We start from the raw sequence: 16156 nt of genomic DNA on the forward strand, positions 1-16156 counted from the left end.
TCTCTACGCTCCTCTGACTCTTCTCTCTCTCTGCTTTGGACTCTTACTCTTTTCTTCGACTCTCTGCTCCTCTCTTTCTCTCTCTACGCTCCTCTGACTCTTCTCTCTCTACGCTCCTCTGACTCTTCTCTCTCTACGCTCCTCTGACTCTTCTCTCTCTACGCTCCTCTGACTCTTCTCTCTCTACCGCTCCTCTGACTCTTCTCTCTCTACGCTCCTCTGACTCTTCTCTCTCTACGCTCCTCTGACTCTTCTCTCTCTACGCTCCTCTGACTCTTCTCTCTCTACGCTCCTCTGACTCTTCTCTCTACTCCTCATCTCTACGCTCCTCTGACTCTTCTCTCTCTACGCTCCTCTGACTCTTCTCTCTCTACGCTCCTCTGACTCTTCTCTCTCTACGCTCCTCTGACTCTTCTCTCTCTACGCTCCTCTGACTCTTCTCTCTCTACGCTCCTCTGACTCTTCTCTCTCTACGCTCCTCTGACTCTTCTCTCTCTACGCTCCTCTGACTCTTCTCTCTACGCTCCTCTGACTCTTCTCTCTCTACGCTCCTCTGACTCTTCTCTCTCTACGCTCCTCTGACTCTTCTCTCTCTACGCTCCTCTGACTCTTCTCTCTCTACGCTCCTCTGACTCTTCTCTCTCTACGCTCCTCTGACTCTTCTCTCTCTACGCTCCTCTGACTCTTCTCTCTCTACGCTCCTCTGACTCTTCTCTCTCTACGCTCCTCTGACTCTTCTCTCTCTACGCTCCTCTGACTCTTCTCTCTCTACGCTCCTCTGACTCTTCTCTCTCTACGCTCCTCTGACTCTTCTCTCTCTACGCTCCTCTGACTCTTCTCTCTCTACGCTCCTCTGACTCTTCTCGCTCTACGCTCCTCTGACCTCTTCTCTCTCTCTACGCTCCTCTGACTCTCTCTCCTCTACGCTCCTCTGACTCTTCTCTCTCTACGCTCCTCTGACTCTTCTCTCTCTACGCTCCTCTGACTCTTCTCTCTCTACGCTCCTCTGACTCTTCTCTCTCTACGCTCCTCTGACTCTTCTCTCTCTACGCTCCTCTGACTCTTCTCTCTCTACGCTCCTCTGACTCTTCTCTCTCTACGCTCCTCTGACTCTTCTCTCTCTACGCTCCTCTGACTCTTCTCTCTACGCTCCTCTGACTCTTCTCTCTCTACGCTCCTCTGACTCTTCTCTCTACGCTCCTCTGACTCTTCTCTCTCTCTCTAAGCTCCTCTGACTCTTCTCTCTACGCTCCTCCCCCCCTCCGCGTTTTGTCCCATGTGTTCTGTGCAATGTATATATAACATGCATGTCTCCCATGTGGCCTCTTCCTTCGGCTCCTCTCTTTCTAACCTCCTCTCTTTCCCTCTCTTTGCAGTTTGAGAAATATCCGGGTAAAATAGAAAGTCTGTACAGACAGAATCCAAATACTGTAAGCAGCTCCTCCCTCCATTGTTTCGTCATCTGAGATCTGGTTTTCCTCCCACTAAGGTGACTTTGTTTTTTCTCCCTGCAGTTCTTCCCTCCATTCTCTCCTGTTATTACTGCACTGCCCCCTGTTCTACCTCCCAGCGTCTCCTTTGGATCTCTACAGGGGGCTTTTCAGCCCAAGGTGAGTGGCGTTGGACAGGCGTCTCAGACTCGTCTTTGCCTCCTTGTCTGTTTTCTTATCTGTACTTTTCTGTTTGCAGAGCACAAGTTCTGAGCTGGCCTCACAATGTTCTGTGCCTCCAAACATGACCCACAAGGCTCCTCAGGTGAGTCTTCTGGGGGAGTCATGGTGACCGTTACCAAAATATTCAGCCCTGTCATATACTGTGCTCAGCTACGAACACTCAGATCTCACCTCTTCCCGAGAGACTTCTCTACCCATAGGAGCTTGGTGGGCAGACCCCATTGACGGGAAGGGATTGGTGGGCAGACCCCATTGACGGGAAGAGATTGGTGGGCAGACCCCATTGACGGGAAGAGATTGGTGGGCAGACCCCATTGATGGGAAGAGATTGGTGGGCAGACCCCATTGATGGGAAGAGATTGGTGGGCAGACCCCATTGATGGGAATAGATTGGTGGGCAGACCCCATTGATGGGAAGAGATTGGTGGGCAGACCCCATTGACGGGAAGAGATTGGTGGGCAGACCCCATTGACGGGAAGGGATTGGTGGGCAGACCACCTTTGACGGGAAGAGATTGGTGGGCAGACCCCATTGATGGGAAGAGATTGGTGGGCAGACCCCATTGATGGGAAGAGATTGGTGGGCAGACCCCATTGATGGGAAGAGATTGGTGGGCAGACCCCATTGATGGGAAGAGATTGGTGGGCAGACCCCATTGATGGGAAGAGATTGGTGGGCAGACCCCATTGATGGGAAGAGATTGGTGGGCAGACTCCATTGATGGGAAGAGATTGGTGGTCAGACCCCATTGATGGGAAGAGATTGGTGGTCAGACCCCATTGATGGGAAGAGATTGGTGGTCAGACCCCATTGATGGGAAGAGATTGGTGGGCAGACTCCATTGATGGGAAGAGATTGGTGGGCAGACTCCATTGATGGGAAGAGATTGGCGGGCAGGCTCCATTCATGGTAAGAGATTGGTGGGCAGGCTCCGTTGATGGGAAGAGATTGGTGGGCAGGCTCCGTTGATGGGAATAGATTGGTGGGCAGGCTCCGTTGATGGGAATAGATTGGTGGGCAGACCCCGTTGATGGGAATAGATTGGTGGGCAGGCTCCATTGATGGGAAGAGATTGGTGGTCAGACCTCATTGATGGGAAGAGATTGGTGGGCAGACCCCATTGACGGGAAGAGATTGGTGGGCAGGCTCCGTTGATGGGAATAGATTGGTGGGCAGGCTCCATTGATGGGAAGAGATTGGTGGTCAGACCTCATTGATGGGAAGAGATTGGTGGGCAGACCCCATTGACGGGAAGAGATTGGTGGGCAGACCCCATTGATGGGAAGAGATTGGTGGTCAGACCCCATTGATGGGAAGAGATTGGTGGGCAGACCCCATTGATGGGAAGAGATTGGTGGGCAGACCCCATTGATGGGAAGAGATTGGTGGGCAGACCCCATTGATGGGAAGAGATTGGTGGGCAGGCTCCATTCATGGGAAGAGATTGGTGGTCAGACCCCATTGATGGGAAGAGATTGGCGAGCAGACCCCGTTGATGGGAAGAGATTGGTGGGCAGACCCAGTTGATGGGAAGAGATTGGTGGGCAGGCTCCATTGATGGGAAGAGATTGGTGGGCAGACCCCATTGATGGGAAGAGATTGGTGGGCAGACCCCATTCATGGGAAGGGATTGGTGGGCAGACCCCATTCATGGGAAGAGATTGGTGGGCAGACCCCATTGATGGGAAGAGATTGGTGGGCAGACCCCATTGATGGGAAGAGATTGGTGGGCAGACTCCATTGATGGGAAGAGATTGGTGGGCAGACTCCATTGATGGGAAGAGATTGGTGGGCAGACCCCATTGATGGGAAGAGATTGGTGGGCAGACCCCATTGATGGGAAGAGATTGGTGGGCAGGCTCCATTCATGGGAAGGGATTGGTGGGCAGACCCCATTGATGGGAAGAGATTGGTGGGCAGACCCCATTAATGGGAAGAGATTGGCGGGCAGGCTCCATTGACGATTGGAATGGAATGAAAAGACCTCCAGGGTCCTGTGAACTCTCATGGAGCCTCTATCTGTGTGGAAAGCATCGGAATAATCGAAGGAAGTAATTTGCTTTCCACATGCTTAGCGGTGGAAGTGGCATCACGTAAATAGAATTATAACTGTCTGGAAGAACTAAAAGGAATTAGAAGCTCCTTGGGGGCGGGGACTGATGTGATTGTACAATATATGGGGAGCGCTGCATAAATTATATAATTACCTGCAACAAATAAGATACTAATCGGGTTCTTGCCATGTGTTTCCTTTGTAGATAACGGAACAGTTCAAACCTCGGGTAAGTCTGTTACTGCAACCCCGCAATGTGTCCAGGCTGCTTGCCGACAAACACAATCCTTGTGATGGGGGGGGGGCTCTGCAGACTTTGGGGGGGCTCTGCAGACTTTGGGGGGGCTCTGCAGACTTTGTTGGGGTCTTACATGCTGTCTTGTTTGTGTCACAGAGGTCCGGGCGCTGGTGTGCAATGCATGTCCGTGTGGCGTATATGATTCTGCGTCATCAGGAGAGAATAAAGGTACGTGTTGGCTCCTCCTCCCAGCATATTGTCCTCCTCTGTATAGCGGCTTCTGCTGAGCCGATGTCTGGACACCAGATACGCCCCACAAGGGAGGCGCGCGGGGTCACATTTCTCATGGAGACCAAAACCTGGAAGTAATAAGCAGACCTCTGAAGGCCGAAGCGACCTCCTTGCTGTGGGCAGATTTCTGCCCCCCCCCCCATGTGCACCTTTTGTTAGATGTGGTGAGATGGTCCAATGCTCGGAGATTCCGGTATTGGTCCATGTATGGTAGGGACGGTGGTCAGCGGTATGGCACAGCCTTTTCTTCAGGGATTGGTTGGTGCCGTTTGTAGAAAGGGTTCCCGTCAGTCACTGATAGACTATAGGACCTCCCTTCTTCTACGCACCATGTAGTACCAGGTGTCAGGGTTATGGCAGATGTGGGACAGGGTGGCCCCCAGGTAAGTTCTGTGATATCACTGTAAAGGAGTTTCCTTGCTTTACCACAATTATTTATTAACTAGTTGGACTTGAACGCTGAGTGTTGGAGAAATCACTGGAATGTCAATCTCATCACAAAAGCAAGTTTATTTACCCTTCTAATCGACCATTTCATGACTCCGCGGTGTAATGCTGTCCTCATTGTCTACAGACTCTGATTCCCCCCTTCTATAGCCTCCTCTCTCCTCTTCTCTGGCCTCCCCTCTCCTCTTCTCTGGCTTCCCCTCTCCTCTCCTCTGGCCTCCCCTCTCCTCTCCTCTGGCCTCCCCTCTCCTCTTCATTGACTTCTCCTCTCCCCTTCTCTGACCTCCCTTCCTTCTCCTGTTCTCTAGCCTCCTCCCTTCCTCTTTGTTCCTTGCCTCCCCTCTCCTCCTCTGTTCTCCGGCCTCCGCTCTCCTTGTTCTCTTCTCTAGCCTCCCCTCTTCCCCTCTTCCTTACCCCCCCTCTTCTCTGGATAGGACTTTGCCCTCCTCACCCCCTCTCTCTCTCTATCCTCCTCCCCTGAGCACCTCCTGATCTCACATGGGTTTGGTCTTTATGTCTCACATGGGACTCCTCTATCTCACAGCTTGCACAAGGGGCTCAACATAAGCCTGAATACCGTAGTGACCTCCTTTGCCTGAGTGCGGGACTCGGCTCTCTCCCCTCCCCACACGAGCTGTCTCGGCCCCCCACCCTCATGACTGGTAAAGGATTGCATGCTTCTGTTGCATGATTTCTATGTGGTGGTAGTTCTTTGTTAGACATTTCCAGATCTCCTTTCTACAAATCTTTATTTCTTCTCTTTAGTCGTCTTGCATGTCCATAGGAAGTCTTTGTACTCTTCCTTCTCTGGCTGTCTGCCATCTTGTAGGTCTTTGTTAGCCCCAGGTTCTGGCCGAGGGGGGTTGTATTTGTCTTCTCAGGGTGTTTTTTGTTTTCTCAGGTGCTGTATCTCATAACACTGGTCAGTTTCAGGTCGCATCTTCCGCTGCCCAGTTCCTTCCTCACTCGGGGCATGTTGGTGAGTATTCCATTCTTGATGTTCTCCACTGTCACGCTCAGTGAATGGAGCCGTCTGGAGCGTCTAAGACCTCCATTGGTCAGCTTCTGCACAGTATGAGCACCCATGGCCTACAAAAAGATCCGGGTTCTAGGTGGAGCCTGGTGGGCACAGTGTAGAATGAGCACCCATGGCCTACAAAAAGAAGATCCGGGTTCTAGGTGGAGCTTGGTGGGCACAGTGTAGAATGAGCACCCATGGCCTACAAAAAGGAGATCCGGGTTCTAGGTGGAGCCTGGTGGGCACAGTGTAGAATGAGAGCCCATGGCCTACAAAAAGATCCAGGTTCTAGGTGGAGCCTGGTGGGCACAGTGTAGAATGAGCACCCATGGCCTACAAAAAGGAGATCCGGGTTCTAGGTGGAGCCTGGTGGGCACAGTGTAGAATGAGAGCCCATGGCCTACAAAAAGGAGATCCGGGTTCTAGGTGGAGCCTGGTGGGCACAGTGTAGAATGAGAACCCATGGCCTACACAAAGGAGATCCGGGTTCTAGGTGGAGCCTGGTGGGCACAGTGTAGAATGAGAACCCATGGCCTACACAAAGGAGATCCGGGTTCTAGGTGGAGCTTGGTGGGCACAGTGTAGAATGAGAACCCATGGCCTACAAAAAGGAGATCCGGGTTCTAGGTGGAGCCTGGTGGGCACAGTGTAGAATGAGAACCCATGGCCTGCAAAAAGGAGATCCGGGTTCTAGGTGGAGCCTGGTGGGGCACAGTGTAGAATGAGAACCCATGGCCTGCAAAAAGGAGATCCGGGTTCTAGGTGGAGCTTGGTGGGCACAGTGTAGAATGAGAACCCATGGCCTACAAAAAGGAGATCCGGGTTCTAGGTGGAGCCTGGTGGGCACAGTGTAGAATGAGAACCCATGGCCTACACAAAGGAGATCCGGGTTCTAGGTGGAGCTTGGTGGGCACAGTGTAGAATGAGAACCCATGGCCTACACAAAGGAGATCCGGGTTCTAGGTGGAGCCTGGTGGGCACAGTGTAGAATGCGCACCCATGGCCTACACAAAGGAGATCCGGGTTCTAGGTGGAGCTTGGTGGGCACAAAGGTGTCCTGGTTTGTGTCCTTTGGAGAGATCAGGTGCCCACCTATCTTCCAGCTCATGATGTCAGCAGAGAGGATAGAAACAAAAAAAGTCAGTGCTGCTCCCCATACATCACATGGAAGGCGGAGCTCCCGGGGGCTCGATCCGCAGTCACTGGCTGAGTAATGAGGAAAAGATCATCCGCACTCCGCTCGTTGCTCTTACAAAATTGTTGTATTTATTAACAAGCCACAGTGAACAAACGCAAATGAGAACAGTTGACGCGTTTCGGCCTTTAAAGCCTTAGTCATAACCACATGACAGACATGAAACTTTGAAATAAATAGTGGCTCTAAGGATCCCTGGCTCCACCCATTAATAAAAGGGAATCGGCTGCAATACATTGCGGGTGATCCATGTTTTCACACCTTGTAGTGATAGTTGTGCGCACACTCGTGCATTTATACACACATATACATAATTCAAACCCCACCATGAAATTCAAAAAACATTAAAGATACAAATAATAATCGGGGTATGTGGGGGAAAGGATAGAAATGATTTCCATGCCGAGGTCTGAGGAATGGTTGGGTAGGTGACCTGGTTGTAGACTAACCCCCTTTTCTTCCATCTTCCTCTCAGAATCCTTCATTCGGGCTCCTGGATTCTCTCCCCTGGCATCCCTGACAAATGGGGCCTTTGGTGGTCTAGGAAACCCCACTTACAGTAAGTAGACCAGTTGGGATTGTCTTGTGTGGATTGCTGGGAGTTCTCCACGTTGGGTCTTCTCTCGGTCTGGTAAGATTATGTGGGGCTTGTGCCGCTTTCATTCTTAATATAGTTCCCATGGAAAGGTATAAAAGGGGTGTGACACCCTAAACTCCCGCCATCCCTTTCTCTACTTATAAGCTCAGCCTTCATATGGGCGTCCAAACACCTTCGCACAGGATGGGATAGATTCGTACTTCCCAAAATAAACCCGGATGGGTTTTACTTCCCATTTGTTTCCCTACAAAGGTAAAGCATAATGGGCTACTATACATCGCATTGCATACTAGCCCATTATGTGTCACTTACCTGCAGGAGAAGCCCACGATGTCCCCGATTTCCTCGCTGGCAGCGAGCGTCCATTCTTCACCCCCTCTTCCTTCCGGGGCCGCGAACTCCGGCTCTGTGACTGACCGGAGTCACATGCGCGCAGGAGCCGCCAGTCAAGGCATGACCCCAGCTTGAACCTGCACAGCATGCCCTTCCAAGACGGCGCCTGCGCAGTAGAAGGCATCGTTCGGGAACAATGCAAATATCTCCTAAAACAAGAGGTCTTCAAACTATGGCCCTCCAGTCATTCAGGAACTACAATTCCCATCATGCCTAGTCATCTACAGGTAAGCCTTAATCTAGGCTTACCCGTAGGTTAAAGTGGTTGTACAGGGTTCACAACCACTTTAAATATATTGCTGGTCTTGTCAGCTGACCAGAGTGTTTGATTGGCACCTCCACACACAGATTAGAATGGGTCACACTCGAGGGTTCGTTTTCCCAATGGCCAATCCACCACCTTCCTTGAAACAGACCGACCTAAAGAAATGGCTACCCATCCTCTAATTGGCCCTACGCTGCAGGATTTTTGGGCAGTATGCAAGAAGCTGAACCTGGCCTCTTCACCAGGACCGCCTATCCCCCCCCCCCCCCCATAGACGGGAACCCTGATTTCACACCGGGGCTCACAGAGCACACTACACATGACCCACAAGCAGAGCGGATACACTCTTCGATAAGGGGAAGCTCTTGCATCATCAAGCCCTCACAGCCCGCTACCGGACCAAACAATCCCCTTTTACAAATACACTTCCTAAATGGCTCCAAACCGCTCTCCCATTGGTACAAAGAGCGCACTCCATGTGAAGTGATCTGTACCCAATCAGAGCCCCAAAGATGCTTAATATCCGATATATACTCATCATTGTTCACAGGCGACAACATGACAATGGGAAAGGGAATTATCAGAAATGAGAACAAAGGGCCCTCAATAATAGGTTGAACCTCGCCACATAAAGTAAGCTTCACAGGTGTGTGTTTGTTCACAGGTCTTCACAGGTGAGTATAAAGTGGCTGTACAAGCTCCCAGAGGAGCTGGCTCCCAATGATGGTGGCTTCACATGTGGACTCTCTGATCAGAAGTGCATTCTTTGATCAAAAGTGCCGGAGTTAAAAACCAGGAGTTTGAAACAGGAGGTAAGACAGGAGTCTTCATTATTTTTTTTTTTTCAATCACTGATCCAGAACAAGCTTGCAGCTAATAAAGTTGGAACTCTTGCTATATAGATTCAGCGGTGCAGCAGACGCTCTCATCTTAGTCGGCTCTCCCCAGGGATAGTGAGAGCCAGGCAGGGTCCTCCCAGCTCTCAGGTGCTGCAGACACAGCACAAAAAAACAGGACTAAGACCCCCCACCCCACACCCCCCCACGGCAATTGATCCAGGGTTGCACCGATCGCCGTTAAGGGGTCAGGAAGGAATTTTTTCCCCCCGATCGCTGCAGATTGGCACAGCACGCCTGGGGTTTTTCGCCTTCCTCTGGACCAATCGGGGAGAGAAGACTCAACGAGTGACGGCTCACTTGGACAGTCTTCCACCCATCACGTCCGGCGTCTCGCGGCTCTTCCCGCATCCGCGCCAGACCAGGCCTCATTCGCGGCCGCCGCAATTAGGCAAGACTGACGACAATGTGACTGGCGACAATGGCTAATCTGCGATACTCTGCGGACTCTATTCGGGGTCTGAGACAATTCGCAACAGCATTACCAGCCGTCACCAAAAAGGCCTTAAAAATAGAGCAACTTTTGAGATTCGATCGACCATCAAAAATGTAAACTATTTAACCCAGCTCAAGCACATATCATGTGCTTTGATCAACACAAGATCGGCAGTAAAACACCGATTAGAAATCCACGATTTCTTACTACAAAACGATCTAGACTGCCTCTTTATTACAGAAAGCTGGCTTTCAGACGACTGCAACACCATTCTCGGAGAATTGGTGCCAGAAAACTATCGCATTATAACGGAAAACAGAATAGGGCAAAGAGGAGGAGGCCTGGCGGTGATCCACAAGAATCGCATTACAATCACTAAGCCAGCCCTTCAAAATCCTCTTCCATTCATGGAAACCCTTACTCTTCAGCTCCAAACTTCCCCCCAGGAGACTGTTCACATTCTCCTCTGCTATAGGCCACCTGGGCCAAAATCGCAGCTTCTGCCATCATTAACGGAGTTTATATCCACTTATACCCTTAACAGCAAACACCTTTTGCTGCTCGGGGACTTCAATCTGTGGGCCAACTCCGCACAGGATCCCATTGCGGACGCCTGCATTGATCACCTGGAGGGATTAGGGCTACAGCAACTTATATGCGGGCCAACACATGCTTCAGGTCACACACTCGACCTAATTTTCAGACAAAATCTGAAAATAAGCATTTTAGAAAATGAACCATTGCCATGGACAGACCACCATGCAATCAATTTCATAATCTCCAAAATTCCCCCAGTGATAAAAGCACCCAAGCCGGTGACAATACACTGGACTAGATCTCAGAAGAAGCTCCATTCGGAACTCTTCAAATCTACCTTGGGAAACAGAATCAAAACAATCCAGCCTCAGCAAACAGCCGCAGATACACTGGACGCCATAAACGCAGCCCTGCTACAGTCAGCCGATTTAGTAGCACCGAAACGCAAAGTCCGCATCCGGAAAAGAAAGTCTGTCTGGTTCAACAACCAGCTGTCGCTTCTGAAGCAAGAGCGCAGAAGGGCGGAAGCCGCCTGGAAAAGAAGCCCTGCACAGGATAACCTCATCATCTACAAGGCAATAACAACACGATATCATAAAGAAATCTTCAAAGCCAAGAAACATCATTTTTCTATGGCGATTAACAGCGCCCTAAACCGCCCCCGCGAACTCTTCAAGATGGTCACCCAGACCATGAATCCAGGATGTCTTGAAGTCCCCAACTCAGACACCCAAGAGTTCTGTAATGAACTATCGGATTTCTTCATCAACAAAATTGAAAGAATCCGGGAAAAGCATCTTGCAAAACAATACCCCCCTCAACCCCACCGTCAATCAACCACAAAACACCCACAGAAACGCTCTACAATCAACAAAGTTCACTCTGGAACCGATCTCCATCGATACCACAAAAAATATCATTGGTGCTTTGCGGAACAGCACATCGCCCAATGATATCATCCCCACCAAACTGCTGAAGGAATGTGCCGACATCCTGGCATCACCCATCACACAGCTTATAAACCAGTCATTTAAGGAAGGCACAGTGCCATCCCTGTTGAAAGAGGGCACAATCCAGCCCATCTTGAAAAAACCTAACCTGGATCCCAAGGACCCAACTCACCGCCGTCCCATAACAGGACTAAATGTTCTCTCCAAGATAATGGAGAAAGTAGTGGTACAACAGCTGCAACAGCATCTAGATACCCACAATCTACTGGATCCATTACAATCAGGCTTCCGTCCCGGACACGGGACAGAAACGGCCTTACTCAAAATATGGGACGACGCCCTCGAGGCCGCAGACGAAGGAGAATCTTGTCTCCAGGTTCTGCTGGACCTAAGCGCAGCCTTTGACACAGTAGACCACAAACTGTTACTGATGCGACTGGCCAAGGTAGCAGAAGTCGCAGAAGGTGATTTACCATGGTTTTCTTCCTTTCTTGAAAACCGATCACAAACAGTTAAATTGGGTTGTTTCACGTCGGAAAAGCGCACGGTGTCATGTGGAGTCCCCCAAGGATCCCCCCTGTCACCGGTGCTTTTCAACATCTATCTTCGCCCTCTCTTTGATATTATCAGTAGCCAAGAACTACTCTATCACTCTTATGCAGACGATACGCAACTGTATTTTCGCATCTGCAACAAAAAGGATCATCATCTCAGTTTAGAGAAATGTCTCTCTTTGATAGAAAACTGGATGACAAAGAGTTATCTTAAACTCAACAGTTCAAAAACAGAACTCCTTATGTTTCACGCCAGCCGAAAGAGTCAACTGGCAACAACCTGGACACCCCCGCCCATTCTGGGCCAAATCATCACCCCTAGCTCCAAAGTCAAAAGTCTCGGGGTCATCTTCGACACCTTCATGACAATGGACGCACAAATAGGGTCAGTAGTCAGCAGAGCGCACCATCTGTTGCGCCTACTACGCAGACTTATTCCATTTATCCCCAAAGAAGACGTAGCAGTCGTGGTGGGAACAATCGTGAATTCCAGACTGGACTATGCAAATGCCCTTTACCTCGGACTCCCAAAGTACCAAATCTCCCGTCTGCAAGTCGTTCAGAATACGGCCGCCAGACTGGTGACTGGGAAAAAAACATGGGAATCAATCTCACCTTCGTTGAGATCCCTTCACTGGCTGCCAGTAAAAGACAGAATTGCATTTAAAGCACTCTGCCTGACACATAAGTGCATCCATGGGAAGGCTCCGCAATATCTTTGCGACAAGATAGAACCTCACAATTCTAATCGCGTTCTGCGATCCACTGACCAAAATCTGGTCAGAGTACCAAAAACCAAATACAAGTCCAAAGGAGAAAGAAGGTTTGCTTTTCAAGGTCCGAGACTATGGAACGCTTTACCAACCAGCATTCGGTTGGAGGAAAACCACCTGACCTTCAGAGGACAGATCAAAACTCTGCTCTTCTGATGTCATGAGACACGAACAACTAGCGCCCAGAAGCGATTCAGTTCGCATGCGCCACGCTTTATAAGTTTTTCATTCATTCATTCACTTGAACTCCATACACAACAAAGGGAATCTGTATGATACATAGATACTACCCGAGATACAGCAAATCAATACATTTCCCCGGAACGCCGGTAAAGTTACAACCCCCTCCACCCAATCACAGTATACTACCAATAGGGGTGACTGGGTGCTTTGGTGGCTAGAGAGGCCTCCACAAAACTCCCTTCTAGAGTATGTCGTAGGTTACATCCCAACACCCGTTAGGCTCGACCCTCAGGGATACTTTGATACGCCTACATTGATGCGTACCACCACTAGGAGGACTATCATTATGGATGTACTTAAATCGTACTGTATCTGTACTTATATATTTGGCTTTATTGCTCGTTTATTGTACAATAAAATTCCTTTAAAATATTGAAACAAAAAAAATAGGGAGATCTGACAGTGTACACATTTCCCAAATAGAGAGGACTGTACATTGTTCAGACTACTCGCTACATTGTGTACAAATAATAGAAGGTTTTCTTCATTAAAGAACAAAACGAATGTAGGGTTAGAAGAACAATCTAATGAGGAAAGAGTCTTTAATGCAGGAGGCATGATTACTGGGTGGAGGTGAACGTGATGGATAGGGGGACCAGTGAAGTATTATGGAGAGGGTATGTTTTGTAGGCTCGAGGAGTTGGGTGGAGTGGATATGTTTTGAAGGTTTCATGGGTTGGGTGGAGGTAGGTATATTTTGAAGGTTCCATGGGTTGGGTAGAATAGGTAGTGGGTATGTTTTAAACTCTTGAGGGGTTGGGTGGAGAAGGTAGTGGGTATGTTTTGAAGTCTCCATGGGTTGGGTGGAGTAGGTAGTGGGTATGTTTTGAAGGCTCGAGGGGTTGGGTGGAGTAGGTAGTGGGTATGTTTTGAAGGCTCGAGGGGTTGGGTGGAGTAGGTAGTGGGTATGTTTTGAAGGCTCGAGGGGTTGGGTGGAGTAGGTAGTGGGTATGTTTTGAAGGCTCGAGGGGTTGGGTGGAGTAGGTAGTGGGTATGTTTTGAAGGCTCGAGGGGTTGGGTGGAGTAGGTAGTGGGTATGTTTTGAAGGCTCGAGGGGTTGGGTGGAGTAGGTAGTGGGTATGTTTTGAAGTCTCCATGGGTTGGGTGGAGAAGGTAGTGGGTATGTTTTGAAGGCTCGAGGGGTTGGGTGGAGTAGGTAGTGGGTATGTTTTGAAGTCTCCATGGGTTGGGTGGAGTAGGTATATTTTGAAGGCTCCAGGGGTTGGGTGGAGAAGGTAGTGGGTATGTTTTGAAGGCTCGAGGGGTTGGGTGGAGTAGGTAGTGGGTATGTTTTGAAGGCTCGAGGGGTTGGGTGGAGTAGGTAGTGGGTATGTTTTGAAGGCTCGAGGGGTTGGGTGGAGTAGGTAGTGGGTATGTTTTGAAGGCTCGAGGGGTTGGGTGGAGTAGGTAGTGGGTATGTTTTGAAGGCTCGAGGGGTTGGGTGGAGTAGGTAGTGGGTATGTTTTGAAGTCTCCATGGGTTGGGTGGAGAAGGTAGTGGGTATGTTTTGAAGGCTCCAGGGGTTGGGTGGAGTAGGTAGTGGGTATGTTTTGAAGGCTCCAGGGGTTGGGTAGAATAGGTAGCACAGTAAGGTATGTTGAAGGTGTAGTCCACCCTGTGTATGACTTTGATTGGCTCTTCTCTTCCACACCTTGCTTACGTTGACCTGCGTTTCCTGAGATACGTAATCTCCCCCAAATTTTCCTTCTAGATCCTTCATCTGTGTTCAGTCAGAAGGAAGCCTCTATGATGCATAACTTCCCCAATCCACATGATCCTTGGAATCGGTTGCACCGCACTCCGCCTTCCTTCCCAGTGGCCCCCGCTCAGATCTGTGGCAAAGTTGGGGACCTGGATCCGCACACAGTCCATATGAAGGACGAGAAGGACAGGTAGGTGAAGTTTCTGGTTGGTTTGTAGGTCTATGTCAAGATGGATTCACATACTTGATCTTCTTGTTTTTGCCAACACAGGGATTTACTTTACTCTCGTTTTACTCCACGGATGTCCCCTCTGACACAAACCCCCCGCCTCCCGGGGGCCGAGGACCGAGGCCCCAGTCGTAATCCCTCCCCTTATGTCGCGGTGAGACCCGGGAGCAGCTCGGAGACGAAACCTCGACTGACACCAGACCATCCTTCCAAAGTGAAAGTGAAGGAGGAACCGGAGCTGCTGGGCTTCGAGGTGGGACGCTCTCCTCTGTCGGGACTCCACATGGCCCATCCGTCTCCCCCTTTTGAAAGGCTGCGAGGATCATTTCTGGGGGAGCAGTACCCCAATGCACTGGAAGCCTGGAGAGATGTGTACCGTAGAGCGGACCCTCCTCCTCTTCGCCTGCCCTCCTCGGCTCCTCAGCGTCTGTATGAACAGCGAGAGGAACGAGCCCACATACTGCGGGAAGACTTTGAACGAGCTCGTCTTTATGGCCTTCCCACCCATGTCACCATGCAGCCCGCCACGCAGGCTATGCTGGGCCAGCTGTACCACCATCATCATCATCATCATGGAACTGGGCTGCTGAGCAAGACTCCACCCATTAATCTGCTAAGTGCTCCACCTCCCCTTATATCTACGTCGCGGCCGGGGTCCCCTCACCGCAGGGACCTTTATAAGGACAGAGACTGCAGATAGGACTGGCCTGGTCTACTCCATGTACATATTTATATATTCATCCCCTTCTCCCCCAGTGCCCCTCCCCCCGGGGGGTTTTGTACATTTTTATGGTATAATGTGATTTTCAGCACTGTGTTCCCCTATGACCATTCCTTTTTACAGGTTCCAGGGCCGGGGAGGGGAAAACCTCTGTACCCAGGACATCAATAAACCTTCTCTCCGTATTCCACCCCTCCATGGCTCATTTATCCACATACAGCGGCTCGCCGGCCTTCTGCAAATGGCGGTTGCCTGGCCGCTGTGCGCTCTTGGGTCCGGTGGTGTAGAGTAGGGCTGCAACTAACGACTATTTTCATAATAGATTAGCTGGCTGATTGTTGTTTTTGATCGGTTAATAACCTTAAAAAAAAAAAGGGGGTAATTTTGCTGCAATTTGCATTTAAGAAAACATTTTGGGGCCAATTTGTTGTCGGGCAGATTCAAAAACATAAATTGACACAAAAAACGCATTTCGTGGTTTTCTGCAGCTTCTCCATTGAAGTCTATCGACCCAAAAACGACAAAATGGCGCCGTTCTGCATTAAAAATAGTCCCCGCCCCTTTCCAAATACGCAGCAGCTGAAAAAATCCAGGATGTGAACGCGTCCCATAGGAAGACATGGAAATGAACTGGAGTGCGTTCCTACAAAACACGGAGGTGTGACCCAGGCCTGAGATGTTTAGTAACATAATGGGGGGTAAAAAAAAACGAAAATTGGTACAAAAAGAGCAAATAATCGCTCCTGTAAGGGGGTCATTTTTTACTGTGTGACAGCCGTCCCTCCCCCATCTTGTTTATATTTTCAACTGTCTCGTTGTGTTAAATATTCTTTTAGGATTATTTTCATAATCGATTAGTTGGCCGATAATTGTTTCACATAATAGCCTTAAAGAGAAAAAAAAAACAATTTGGGCAGATTACAAACACAAATTGCCACAAAAA

The 16156-nt window shown here is 49.8% G+C and overlaps 1 protein-coding gene across 1 annotated transcript in view; it reads left to right on the forward strand.

Moving 5' to 3' along the window:
- The window catches only part of FBRS (fibrosin), a 22936-nt gene extending 7538 nt beyond the window's left edge, over nucleotides 1-15398 (forward strand). The window contains exons 6-15 of the mRNA XM_040355646.1: nucleotides 1259-1430; nucleotides 1515-1610; nucleotides 1690-1755; nucleotides 3933-3956; nucleotides 4122-4193; nucleotides 5248-5365; nucleotides 5605-5682; nucleotides 7392-7475; nucleotides 14273-14453; nucleotides 14535-15398. Of these exons, the coding sequence (XP_040211580.1) occupies nucleotides 1259-1430; nucleotides 1515-1610; nucleotides 1690-1755; nucleotides 3933-3956; nucleotides 4122-4193; nucleotides 5248-5365; nucleotides 5605-5682; nucleotides 7392-7475; nucleotides 14273-14453; nucleotides 14535-15192 (1549 nt within the window). The 3' untranslated portion in view covers nucleotides 15193-15398. The remainder of the gene's footprint in view (nucleotides 1-1258; nucleotides 1431-1514; nucleotides 1611-1689; nucleotides 1756-3932; nucleotides 3957-4121; nucleotides 4194-5247; nucleotides 5366-5604; nucleotides 5683-7391; nucleotides 7476-14272; nucleotides 14454-14534) is intronic.
- The last annotated feature ends 758 nt before the right edge of the window (nucleotides 15399-16156 follow it).

Source organism: Rana temporaria, chromosome 6 (assembly GCF_905171775.1).
Source record: "Rana temporaria chromosome 6, aRanTem1.1, whole genome shotgun sequence".
NCBI lineage: Eukaryota > Metazoa > Chordata > Amphibia > Anura > Ranidae > Rana > Rana temporaria.